Source organism: Gadus macrocephalus, chromosome 8, assembly GCF_031168955.1.
Source record: "Gadus macrocephalus chromosome 8, ASM3116895v1".
NCBI classification, from domain to species: Eukaryota; Metazoa; Chordata; class Actinopteri; order Gadiformes; family Gadidae; genus Gadus; species Gadus macrocephalus.
In genome coordinates this window covers 6,501,860-6,516,102 of record NC_082389.1, presented here as the reverse complement: position 1 = coordinate 6,516,102, position 14,243 = coordinate 6,501,860, and the positions used below count along the sequence as shown (strand labels likewise).

Here is a 14,243-nt window from a genome sequence, read left to right as displayed (position 1 = left end):
ATGACCTCGACATGACCAACTAATAGAATTGTCATGCAAATGCCTCCTTAAATGTATCACAATATGAGAATGAGATAGCTAGTTCACACACAGTGTGTTATGATTATTTTAATAATGAGAGGCAAACAAAAAGCACAACAATATGACCTGTATCTAAACTGTAAAAGAAAAATAGTAACGGATAGCCAAAACTATTAATGACAGCAATTTGCAAACGTCACAGCACAAACCTCACACGTGACAAATTGCAAAAGAGAATCTTCCTCGCTCCGCCTAGTTGAGTTGTCTAGACAGTCACCAGAAAACCTCTTCAAAAGTGCAGGGAAGTTTGGTTCTCCTCTGATGGGATCCATATCTGCATGTTTTGAATAACTTTTCCGCTCCCATTTGGTGTGAAGATGTGACTGGAATCCCTCCAACACGGGATAATCTGTGTCAGCCTGGAATGCACAGTCCTTTGTTTTCCTTGTAAGAGGCAGGTTCCCCTACTTTAGCTGACGCACGTCAGGCTACTTCTTGCCAGGTTTTTTTTACTTATTATGTTAGCACTGCTGCTAGCCAGACGTTCTAGCACTGACCTCAAAAACAACTGAATAAATGTTGGATTGTGAATCCGACAAGCAAATCCGGTGTTGATTTGCAACCAAAGTGAAGGAGCTATCTCCTTCGTGTGCTCCAACACAGGGTCGCCTCCAGGGGAACTGTGGCTCGTTGTAGCACTTGAAGAAAAAAAAGTGTATTCCCCTAAGATGAAGTGGAGCTAGGCTCCAGATCACTCTGCATTTCAATGGAAGCGGCCAACGGAAAGCTACTTCTAACCAAGCAATCTCCCCTTCACGACACACAATAATGACAGTGGAAATAAAACGATATAACAACTGAGAGGCGTATGGTCTAAAAGCATTTTACACATACATTTACACATGCGAGTATTGTTAGTTTGTTTCTTGGCATTTGCAATTTCTTCATCTCCTGAATCTAAAGAGGATGATTCCCTTCATCTGGAGGGTGGAGCCCGATTGACCACTTCCTGCCCGCTTAAGGCACACAGATGTGGCCTGATGTGGCCTTCATGAGGAAAAAACACGCCTGGCAGAGAAAGCAGACCTTTTGATCTGCAAATGAGGGCGTGAGCCTTTTGCGCAATACGTCTCCCTAGAGTCTAGTGAATATTTATTTACAGTGTTTGAGACGAGGCTACTGTGCCACGTTTAATCAGAGGTTGTTTTTAAGAGCATTTCATAAGCGTAAAAAACAACAACACCCACCACCACCTCCCTCCTACTTACCCATCTGTACGTCGGGAGGGGTGGAGGACGGGCTGAGTGAATCGTCCTGCGGCGCCATCTGGTGGTGGTGGTGGTGGTGGGGTTGACCGGGGAACAGCGAGTCCGGGCTGCAGCCGGAGGAGTAGTGGGAGGAGACGTACGAGGAGCAGGAGGAGGAGGAGTTCAGGGGGAAGCGCTGCAGGGTGGCGGGGGTGTTGGGCGGGGTGGGCAGTGTGGAGGCGTCGTCGCCCGGGGGAACGGAGAACACCACGGGCTGGGAGGAGGGCGTCTCCCTGTTGATGAGCAGCACCTGGATGGGGGCCGTCTGGCTGCGCAGGGTCACCTGGTACCTCTTCTGGCCGCTGGGGCCCTGGGGGAGGGGGGGAATGGGGAGAGAGGATATGGTTAAAGTATAGGATATGAGGCTATGTGTGGCTGGTACAGAAGAATATAATGTAGGTGTTTAGCATTGACAAATGTAAAGTGATTTTTTTTTTTTTTTTTTTTTAGAAACACACAGGAGACATCTTTACTTTGTTAATTAATGTCAGACTCATTTGATGTCAACAATAATAGGGTCCAATCACTCTCCTACATTAAGACAACTGAAAACCATGAAAGTAGCAAGGTAAAACGTCCTATTAACCAAGCGGGGATAGGAACAATCCCAAGAAGTCCTATATAATGTGTATCTGGTTTCGGGGATGGCTAGGACTGCAACTGCTGCTTGCGAGAGATATTACACTCCTTCATGCCTCAAATTAATTTCCCAAGTAAAACTAACAAAGTGCGTCACTTCTTATGAACTGAACGTATATAAATACCAAACACAAAACACTTTCTAAATCTAATAAGCCATAAGTCCAAGTCCAAATTAATAAATATCAATTTTCCCAGTGTACCATTATGGTTGAAAATCTGGAGCAGACATGCATCTTATTCATTGATTGGAAAGGGATGGCTGAACGTTACATGGATCGTGCAGTCAGACAACGGCAGGAGGAAAACCAACCCACCAACTCAGGAAGCGGTACCTCCAGCTGGGTCCCTGAGGGAGCCACCACCGCCAGGAGAGTGTCCCCGTGGAAGGCATTGCAGATGTCGTCATGGGTCACGTACTTATGCGTTCGGAGAGGGTTAAGGAAATTCACACCTCACTGGAAGAAAAATACCTGAAAAACTGGACCGGATTAGCCAAACCCAGATTTCGTGGAACTACCGGTAATAACATATTGCGAGCATAATCTGCGTGTTTGAGGAAGGCATTCCATTCACTAAACAATGTCACACGGATCACTTTTCCCTTCTAACTTAATCAGTGGGGCCACTCAAATGGAGCTAGAGTTACAGATCCTTCAACTCGAAACCCATTAGGTTTCATTGTAATGACAGGAAATCAGAGTTAAATCATCAGTGGTCCGTTGAGGGGGAGAAAACACTCAAGTTGTACCGACGGAGGCAAACCCTGCAGACTGCAGCGATCTGGGTTAATGCCAATTGACTAACATTACATTACATACTGTTTGTATAGCATGACAGATGACAGTGTGACCAATACGATTACAAATGGAGAATAAAAACTACTGTCTAAATCAAACCCCCTTTGAAACAACTAGAATTAAGTCTTATGCTTATAAGTTCCCAATATGGGGTCAGAACAGACTCATTAATAATGAATGCACAGAGAAGGATTCACAAATGTATTTTGTGATTTATGTATAAATTACTCTCTTCTCACAAATAAATGTCAATGCACACACAAATGGATATCGGTATTTATAAATGTAAAATGTATCCATAAACAAAATTAAGTTTCACACACAAATGTACCTTGTTTTAAATAAATGTAATATAAATCCATAAAAATATGAATAAAAAAAATATTTCAAATTTTCATCAAGATTTATTTGGATGTTGTTACATTTATATACAAACTGTTCAACTTGAATTTACAAGACGCTTTTCATTTGTGAACTTGTTAACATTTGTGTGTGAACTGGTCTGTATTTTTATGTGGATTTTTTAGATTCTCCTGACGCGGCTGGATTCACAAATGCATTTTTTCAAAAAGGAACTCTCTGTAGCCAATCAGATGACTCCCTCGGTTTCAGCCAATCACTTGACTGCAGTGACTGGGTTTTTACATGGCGGTGCCGTTAAAGTAGTAAACGGCACCGCCATGTAAAAACCCAGTCACTGCAGTCAAGTGATCCCAAAACCCAGTCGAAACTAGATGGAAAAAGTGTGCAGCTCAAAACGCAGCTTTTACTTCTTCGCCACCTAGAGATTGTTATGTACGATCATTAAAAAAAAACATGTTATTTCCCATAGACATTTAACCGAGGGAACTGGGAGGCTCGGAGGCTGGACTCAGAGGTCGGAACAGCAGTCATTTGATTGGCGAGGGAGGCATCTGATTGGCTACAGAGAGTTCCTTGTTGAAAAAAATTTGCATTTGTGAATCTAGCGATGTCAGGAGAGTCTCAAAAATCCACATATAATTACAGTCCAGTTCACACACAAATGCAAACAAGTTCACAAATGAAAAGTGTCTTGTTAATACAAGTTCAACAGTTTGTAAATAAATGTAACAACTTCCAAATACATTTTTGATGAAAATTGCAAATATATTTTTAATTAATATATTTATGGATTTATATTACATTTATTTAAAACAAGGCACATTTGTGTGTGGATCAGAAATGTGTTTGTGAAAATTATTTTGGTTTATGGATTTATTTTACATTTATACATACCGATATCCATTTGTGTGTGCATTGAAATGTATTTGCGAGAAGAGAGTAATTTATATATAAATCACAAAAAATATTTGTGCATCCTTCTCTGTGCATTCATTATTAATGAGACTGTTCTGACCCCATATCCCAATGCTGTATCAAGGTTGTGCAGTCGCGTGATTCTTTAGATCCCATCCACCTGCTGTCTGTCAAAATTGTAAACAAACGCCTATCATAATGTGTTCAGTTGACCCCCGTGAGTTTGGAAAGGTGATGCAAATGTTCAAACAAGGTGATAGCCTTCACCAACTCAACTCTGGTGAAACAGTTTTCGCAGATTTGCAGAGCTAGTTCCCGTTACAGTTATACTTTTATACCGGTTCATTAAGGCGATAAGAAATAGAAAACCCAATATTTTTTGAGAAACACACATATCCACATATTCATCTGTTGTTAAAGTCACCAGGTGAGTCAGAACATTGGAGTCACATGATCACCTGCAAATTCTCTACATGATAAGCAAACTCAAAAAGGATATGAGCATGTGATTGGGTCGTGGCAGAGGTGTTTGATGCTCTGCTCCAGCCAGGCCTTCCTCTCGTCCAGCTGTCTCTCCTGGGCCTCCAGCTCTGAGATTTCAGCCTTCAGTATCTCCACCTGCTCCAGCACTTCCTCGCTCTGGCTGCCCATGTTCTCCCCCCTGAAGGCAGAACAAAGACGGATGATGGGTGAGAGAGATGGTTGAAATAAATAACGGCAAAGGTCTAAATACCAAATTATCCATCAGTTAAATAAATGTACGTACACACACACACACACACACACACACACACACACACACACACACACACACACACACACACACACACACACACACACACACACACACACACACACACACACACACACACACACACACGTTTTAAACAAACCTCCATTGGATGATATTCTTGGTTTTCTTCTCAATCAGCCCCACGCCTTCCAGCACGTTGGTGATGTCATATATCCTCCTCTTCTGTCTCACAGCCAGGCTATCTGCAGCCTATCAAGTCAGACAACACATCAGCAAATCCAAGCTTTTTTCAGTGACAGCTGCATCAAGTCTACCAGCCATTGTCGACAGAAAACATCAAAGTTGACATTTGAACAGTCATTTGACCCAACATCGACCTAACATTCCTGTAGGACATGTCAATCAAGACCGAATGAATGACAGGAGGGGAGGGGGGAACTGCAAGAGCAGAACCTACTGAACGGCAAATAAAGGATTTGGCAAATTAAGCTTGGCAAACAACAAAACCAAAGCACTTGGAACAAGATGGGGGTCATACAATGGCAGAGGAGGCAGGGGGGGGGGGGGGTCATAGCCCTTGAAGAGCCTGCTGGCTAAACATTACCATAGTTTGCCGCCTAAGTAGAGAGGGAAATCTTATTACAAAGTACGGCCAGGGGACCGGCTGAATGGAGAATAATCACCCTAATACAGCACTGTTGATGTTGTTCACTACACATTAGGATAAAGTCATGGCAATAAGGGATCTTCAACATATTAGTATTTCTGTTGTTGAGGTAACCAATTCCAACAATACATTTCAAATAACTTTGGATATTAGGGATAGTGGAGAACCAACATGGTCCATCTGCAAAAAAGATTCAAAGCAATGGCATGAGTTTCTCCCTGCTTGACGACATCCTGATATGTTAATATATAGGAGGAGTTTAGTCAGCCATACAATATGTACAACAAAATGTGTAGGGTTAGTGCGTATTTCTTCCTGTCATATTATCATCATACTAGCTAATGGTCAAAAACCTTTCACTGTGAATGGAAACAAAGCATAAGTAAGATGGCTTCATAGACTGAGGAAACAGGCTGGCTGGCAAACGTGTTGAGATGCGTGTGTTGGGGGGGTGGGATTGAGGTGTGTGCGTGTGTGTGTGTGTGTGTGTGTGTGTGTGTGGGGGGGGGGAGTTAATCAAATACACATGACTGGTCGCTCGTGTCAGACAGGAAAACGGGCTCGGGCTCTTTGTTCATGGGGCAAGGATGTTCTTATGGCTCCCAAAAAAATACAACAACAACACAACACCAATACACCCGTACGATAACCAAAAAATCCAGAGGGCTTCCTCCTCGTAACTTCACTGACCAGTTTTAAATCAAGCACGCCGTCCTTCGCCTCCTGGAGCAGAGTGACGAACTTGATGGTGAGGAGCCCCAAACTTTTCTCGTGACGGCTCGGTGTCCCGTTCGACCGGCTCGAGCGCACCGACTCTGCCATTGTCTCAAGTTCCATGTTCCAAAAGCCCTTCTTCTTCACCTACCTCCTGACTTATCGAACCGTTGCGTGACTGACAACAAACAACGATATTAACTTTCATTCAGCCCCCCGGTTAATAACCCTTCAATTGGGAAGACGGTGAATCTTGTTTGTAGGTTTTTTTTAAATAAACGGAAGTTACGTTAGATTACAGTTGCCCAGGCAACCCAACTCCCCAGCAAGGTGACTCCCTCTCCCCTCCCCCCCCACCACCATAACCCCACCTCCTCCCACCTGCTCCTCCTATGGTGACTGTTTAATGGTTGCTTTCAGCCCAGAATTAAATCGGCTGTAATCTGGGCTACCACGCCCCTTCCAACCGCAGAAACCAATGTTTTCCTTTGAGGAGCTGAATTAAGTTTACAGCTAAACAGGAGCCCACAATAATGTCTTCACACATGTTATTACATAAATCATGATACAAAAAAAAAAGAATTAATTGATTTATATTTGTATTAAGCAGTATTACATTGTTCTTATCAAACAGTAAAAACAGCAGGGACAGGGTCAAATATCAAATTTTGGTCTGATTTGCAGGACATGTTCTAGCCTAAATTCCTCACCACAAACGTCATATCATATCATCATGTGTATCTTAGAAGGGCTTTGACAAATAAGGGTTTTTCTTTTAATCCATCCTAGACTTTCACCTGGTAAATACTCATTATTTTTCTTTAAATTGTGTTACATACAACATGGTAGTTTGCCTTATTAAACTATTAAAAAGCCAGATTTAAATAGTCTCTTTGATAGAGATTATACTTATACTAAGGTCAATTATTCACCTAGCATGGCAAAGATGAATGTATTCCTCAGCCGTTTTTCATTTTCATATTTCATATTTTATTGGAAACAGAGTAGGGTGTGAATGAGTTAGACATGGTGTTAAGGGCAGTTGACGATGTGGGGGTGATCTGTCAGAAGCAGTAGTAGGACCAGGTGCTGGGGTACAGCTGTGGTATGGAGGTCAGGACCATGTCCCTCCACTCCTTTTCCTCTACACTGCTCCCCCTCTTCTGAGCCTTAAAGGTAGAGAGAAGGAACTGAGTCAGGTCATCTTGCTATGCCTTCTTCATCTCTCCCCAACTGTCTTCGTCTCTCTCTGTCTTCGTCTTCATCTGTCTTCCTCTCTGTCAGTCTTTGTCTCCCTCAGTCTTCGTCTTCGTCTGTCTTCATCTCCGTCTGTCTTCGTCTTTGTCTGTCTTCGTCTCTGTCAGTCTTTGTCTCTGTCTATCTTCTTCCTCGTCTTCTTCGCTCTGTGCCTTCATCCACGTGTGTCTTCGTCTCCCACTGTCTTCGTCCTCGTCTGTCTTCGTGCTCGCCTCTCTGTGTCTTCATCTCCGTCTGTCCACAGCACCATCCATCTTCTCCCCTTCAGTAAAATAAGGCTCGGTCATCTGTAAATAAATAAAAAGAGAACCACAAAACTAGCCAGTTCACTGTTTTACAAAGCTCAATGACATATAGAACTGCCCAATAATGAATCATGCTACATTAATAGATTGTTATATTATAGATATAAATTCATTAAAATGTTGGGGGCTTCAAAATAAATGAAGCTACTAACTTTACTTAAAATATAATATCTTAACTTATTCAACAGAAAAAAAATGTCAAACACTTACTTAAAATATGATGTTCGTTCCTAAAACTTTCCTAAAACGTATGTTTTCTACTTTATAGAAAACATACGTTATAGAAAACAATCTACTTTATACAACTTTGTACAACAGCCTGGCCTGTAGATGGAGCTGGCTGGCTTCCGTCTCCATCTGTCTTCATCTCCCTCTGTCTTCGCCTGCGTCCCCTTCTGTCAACCTGTGATAAAAACAGAAACCAACACAGAACTGGCCAGTAAACACAAAGCTTATTACATATAGCACTGTACAATAATTCATCATCCTACCTTTAAATTTTGTTATAGAATAATAAAAAACAAATAATGTATTTTTTTATATGAAATAATTACTAGCTTTATAATTGTATTTATATATATATATTTATATTTATATTGTGGCATCCCGCCACGGAAACCTCGGCCTGGACGGGCCCGGGGTACCGTAAAGGACTGGGTATACCACCCCCACCCACCAGCCGGCGACGGAGAGCAGCCCTTTCGGCTCCCCAATCAGGGTGATTGGGGGACACCTGGCCGAAAGCGGAGGAGCCATCTTAAGAGGAGGTCCAGCACAGCACAGCACGGCTCGGGAGCAGGAAGGAAGTGCTCGTGGCAGCGAGAGAGCCTAGAGGCCCACGGAGGCCCTAGAGACCGCGTCTCCTTCATAGTTTGATTGTTTCAGTTGATTGTTAAATAAATGCCTGCCATGGCTAAAAACCCAATGCCAAGCGAGTTTTGTCCGTGGAACCCGGTCCAACCGAGCTCCGGGTTACCACACTTGGTGGAGAATGCAGGCATTGGAAGAACCCACTACGGACCCCCGGTGAAGTACCCCACCCAGACGATATGCCGAACCCGGTCGGGACAGACGCCGCCGCCGCGAGGGACACCGCCGCCGCCGCCGCCGCCGCCGCCGCCGCAAGGGACGTCGCCGCCGCCGCAAGGGACGTCGCCGCCGCCGCAAGGGACGCCGCCGCCGCCGCCGAAAGGGACGCCGCTGCCGCAGCAGGAGAGAAGGCCGCAGCGCGAGGCCGGGACGGGGCTGTGCCCCCCCGGCCCCCCCCCCCCGTCAACAATTGTTCCACCCGGTCAACAATTGCTCCTTCCACCCCCCCCTCCCCCCCCCCCCCCGTCAATAATTCAGCGCAGGGGGGCCCATCAGTAAATCTTGTCTAGGGGCCCAGGAATTGTAGCAACGGCCCTGGCCCTGTATGCTGGCGACCTGTTGGGCGCAGGGAACATCTGGTAGTCCGACCATCCCGGCGCGGGTGATGAACCGGGACACGCAGGCCCTCCTGCGTGTTACCTCAACCTTTAGTTATTTTACCTGTCTCACAAGTCATTCATACTAAACGATTATTATTTCATATTCAAATATAGTTCATGTTTGGTTTGGTTTAAAAATGTGTAATGACAATAAAAACCTCTTGGTGGCGCTGAGTGCTTTGGCGCTTCAGGGTCGGCATCGAACACTCGGTCCAGCGCTGACTCTCTTCTGTGGATTGATATCTTTCTTAAAAACCGGACTCACACTCGCTCAAACAAAACTCATATTTAAATATAGTTCTAGGTTGGTTTGGCTTAAAGGCCCACTATGCAACTTTTTTAGCCAAAATTACATTAGGTATGCAGGTTGAGAGTTATGCTGATGGTTCTGCATCCATTTCTGGGTCGATTGGTGGGTGTGTCATTTACCCATGTCGCCTCTCCAGTGAAAAAGCGCATATGCAACTTGCTCTGTTCGGACCGACACAATCCGGATGTGACGCAGCGGAAGTATCCTCGAAAATGTAGTCAGATTGTAGTTTCGAAAATGCTTTACGGCACAGACACACACCCAAACATGGCACCGGCTAGATATAAACAGCCAGTTGCGAGGCAATTGTTGCATTCATCATGGATCAATCGACTGATAAGGGACCCAAGAGGTGACCGTCGGTGGAACAAAAGAAGAATGGACCAGAAAAGAGATCAGACACGAGTGAAAGGGGAACTATGCAAATTTTTTGGCTTGATTTACCTTGATTTACCATAATAAGAGTCATTGCGATGGTTCTATTATAAATTTTTGTTCGATTGTGCGTTGTTTCGACTCACCCTTGCGCATCTTGGCGGAGAAAAGGAATATGTTTCTGCCGGCGACCCGCCGCCCACTCTCGCGGGAGTCTCGGGTCTCGCGAAGTAACGAATTGCTTTACGGCACAGACCCCCAAACAAGGAACCGGCTCGATATAAACACAAGTCAACAATGAAAGACAGTAAAGATTCAATATATGAATGGCAAAATAAGGATGGGATTTTATTTGAACAATAAAATATGTGTTGGGCAAATTATAGAGAGGCTAAGATTATAGATTTCATATTCAAAAGGCGAAGGGGTGAAAAAATTTAAGAAATATATTTAAGAAATATAGGCCTACTCAAAGCCCAAATCATTGATATCATACCGTATTTAGGCCACAATTTTGTTAATGATTTGTCAGATGATAAAGACATCAACAGACAATGCCGTAAGATGTCTGGTCAAGCCAATATGCTTGCACGTAAATTTAACATGTGTTCAACTGCTGTAAAGGTCGCGCTATTTAGAGCATTCTGTACCCCATTATATACTGCCCATTTGTGGCGTGTTTACAGAAAAAGCAATATGAAAAAACTAACTGTGGCTTATAATGACGGAATGCGGATGCTTCACAGAATACCGAGATGGTCTAGTGCTAGTCAAATGTTTGTAAATGTTGGTGTGCCTACCTGTCATGCTTTAATTAGGAATTTGATGTATCGTTTTATGTGTAGGTTGACGGCATCTGAAAACAGTATTATTCAGGCATTGTTCAAGCCTGGGCTCAGCTCTGTCAGGTTCTCCTCCACACTCTGGAGACATTGGAGGGCATGTTTGTATACTGCAAGTGTTGTATGCTGATTTCTTATTTTATGTGTTGTGTTTTATTGTTGTTTTTGTATTGAGTCTATTTTTATACATTGTACTATGGATCTTCATGTGTCCTGAATAAAATCATATATATACCCTATCCAATAATAAAGAAGTTTGAATTTGAATGGTAACAATTCCGTTAAATCCTCGTCCTCGTTTTGAACGTCTCACTCATGGCCGATCTTTCTTTCTGATTAGCTCTTAATTGAGATCACCTGTCACGCACCCCTATATTAGAGGTGAACACAATGGGTTTGGTCTACTTTTCGCATCGGCCTGTGTCAATCGAGGTTGAGTTTAATGAGGGTTGAAAGTTTTCGATCTAGATTGCAGATCACTATTGTCACTTTATTCAAACTCGAAGTATGCGTTGTTGCGTGTTTGTTTTTGTGGGCATTTGACTGAACAGCCCAGACAAATATTGCTACCAACATGGCACTTCGAAACAGACCACCGCAGTGAGTAAAAGTTATTTTCCTTTATTAAATGTTGATGTTTTTGGGCTGTCTCCTCAAACACAAGCCATCAGTATCCCTGCTCTTTGCACCTTGACATACATGTCGCCGCTGTTTGTTAACCTAGCTTTGCTGATTTGTATCTTGTGATGTGTGTGTTTTTTCTTAACAGGTGTTTAGATGACTGACAAGATCTATGGGGGGGCCCCCTTTGGGCCCCCCCATACCAACTTAGTCTTCAAAGGAATCTAGTGCCATGGGACTCCAGTGTCTTCAAAACATCCTCGGAATACATGTGTATGAATGGTCCACCGAAGGGTTGATCTGGAAGCCACCACGGTCCACGCAGTAATCTGCTGCGTGGGCCGTAGTGGCTTCCAGAGCCATCTTTCGGTCTTGGTCAGGATTTGTTACAGTTGCCCTTCAATATAGCAGGCTACGGTTTTCTGAAGAAGCCTGCTTTACGTAGCATTGGAGTACAAATATTGTGCAAAATGCTCATGTAATTGCACTAGCACTGGTAACCTGTAGATTAGCTTAGTTTAACGTCATTCCGTGCTGTCTCTGTCAAATGTGTGGCTTACTTGAAGTCCACAAGGCCCTCTGGTAAACCACGTTGGAACACCCCTGGACAAGGTGATTAGTCACTGGGTGTGTGCTAAAGTTTTGTTCCATTTTTCACTAGTTGGTTAAGGTTTGGTAGAATTGTTTGGATGCTAGCGACGTGATGGCGTATGTACAAGAGCCTACCGTGGCCAGGCCACAGTTGCGACGGCCACGGCCAGATGGCCTAGTGTGAGTGCAACCTTGATTGCATTTGTATACTGTTTAAGGCAAGGCAAGGCAATTTTATTTGTATAGCACATTTCATACAACATTGGCAATTCAAAGTGCTTTACATAGAGCATAAGAAATACAAAACAAGGAGATGTTCATTGGATGTTTATGCAATTTGGCTTAATTCATCCGCTGTAAAGCTGCATTTGACTATTCCAGGGTCGTTTTGTACAGGCTTTCAATTGACCATGTTGACTAGTTTGTGGGAAGTTTTTTTTTTTATACCCTTGCTTACAATCCAACGGTTGCGACCACTTATGCAACTGGGCTGTGAACCTTGCAATTCTAGTTGCATATTTGTACACGCAAGGTTGTCCATTTCTATCGCCATCACTAACACTAGCTTCAGCATTTCCTTGTAGGCCATTAGCTGACTTGTGTATTGGAGTGATGATTTGGGTATTTTAAGATGCTTGAAAACCTAAAATAAAGCAAAATGTGTGTCTGGTGTGCAAGAGCCAATTTGTTGGCTTGCAGTAGTCGAGGAGTTGCCGTAGGTCGTAAGCCATCTGGAGGTTGTGGCAATGGAGGCTTGTGGTAGATCTGCCATCCAAGAAAGGTTAATTCTTCTGAAGCATGATTAATAGTTTAGTAAATTGAATATATTCATATAGAACTATAAAATCCAAGACTGCAGCCAGTAACTTGGATCGCAATATGTGGAAAGTATTGGTCTTCATTTGTAACAACAGAATAATTAACATGACTAACTGGGTTTCTTCCATTTTCTAACAAGGGGGACTTGACTGGTGGGTCTACTGGATTAATCAGTAGCGGTATTTTGCCCAACAGATTTGATGGCATGACTACAGGGTGACAAAGACAATTATTCCCTGCCTATCAAAAGAGACTTCTAAAACATATCTGCTAGAACAGTTCTGAAACTTTTTGTATAATTTGGTCATGCTGCAAATTTACTTTTTGTAGTTGCTCCATATTTAGTTCTTTGACAGCCTCACCTGCTAGAAAAGTCTATTCAAATCGGCTAAATACAATGAACTAAATTAATAGCCATGAAATGTTGTCACTCGTACTAATGGCAAATACCCTCTTTCAGTTGGTGGTTCAACACTGATGTCTCTCTAGGCTTGAGGGAGAGCTCACAAGTAAATTACACGAATGTCCTGGAGCAATTGGAATACACTTTTATTTAGTCTACCTGACCAGGGACATCTTTGAACTATAGGTCACCTAACCCAAACTTTTCACTCTTGTTAGGTTGTCCTTTTCTCTTGTTTTAACCCGAAAGGGCTGAAAATATCAACATTTCAGGTATTCTGTTTGGATAATGTGCAAAACTTGTGGCTTCACTAATAAAAAAAATTAACAAATGTATTTTTCTTAATGTGGTTAAACTATTTAAAGATTTGTATGCAAAATATTTCTGCTCAATTTGTGGTCAATGAAACTTTGAAATTTGAAATTGAACTATGGGTTAAAGGTATTTGCTTTGGGCATCTTTTGATATTTTTAGAATCTAGCTCCATTGCTGTTAGAAATGGTGTCTCCCAGTACTGCAGAGTGCTTCCACAAGTTTAAAAAAGAATGGGCAGAAAAGGAACTGCCAACTAAATCTATTTAACATGGGTAGAACGTTTCCATGGAAGCTCTTGGCTGCTGGTTCCCAACACGGCTCCACTGACCTGGCGTTTAACTTTTTTGGACTTTTGGTGACTTTCACAAAAGAGAAATGAACTGGTTAATTATGGAGTCAGTTTCCTGCCATAATTCAAACCTGAAAAAAGTTTCAAAGGCTTGTAAGTCTGGGTTTGAAAACTCAACACCTTGTAAAAAAAGGTTTTGCAACACTGAAAAAGAGAACCTGAAAAAAACTAAAATTCAAACATCTGTAAACATGATTTTGTGTTTTATCTTCACCAACACATTTTCAAAGTTCAAACAATTTCACCAGCGCATTTGCAAAGTTTCAAATTTGGCACTGTTCTAACGGTGTATTTCATTGTTGCCCGGTTTTGAAACCATGTAAATGGGATTCTGCAAACAGGTGTTCATACATTGAGGAATACGTTTTGAAAGGTTGAATATTTAGTTTTAAAAACTTGTAAAGGTG

The 14,243-nt window shown here is 42.7% G+C and overlaps 1 protein-coding gene across 1 annotated transcript; it reads right to left on the bottom strand.

The window, feature by feature from the left end:
• Positions 1–3,984: 3,984 nt before the first annotated feature.
• e2f5 (E2F transcription factor 5) lies at positions 3,985–6,501 on the bottom strand. The gene is made up of 3 exons (XM_060058451.1): positions 6,157–6,501; positions 4,939–5,048; positions 3,985–4,706 (listed from the first exon to the last, which is right to left on the bottom strand). The coding sequence occupies exons 1-3, from the start codon at positions 6,301–6,303 to the stop codon at positions 4,532–4,534; spliced, it is 432 nt and encodes a 143-aa protein (XP_059914434.1). The 5' UTR covers positions 6,304–6,501; the 3' UTR covers positions 3,985–4,531.
• Between the last annotated feature and the right edge of the window lie 7,742 nt (positions 6,502–14,243).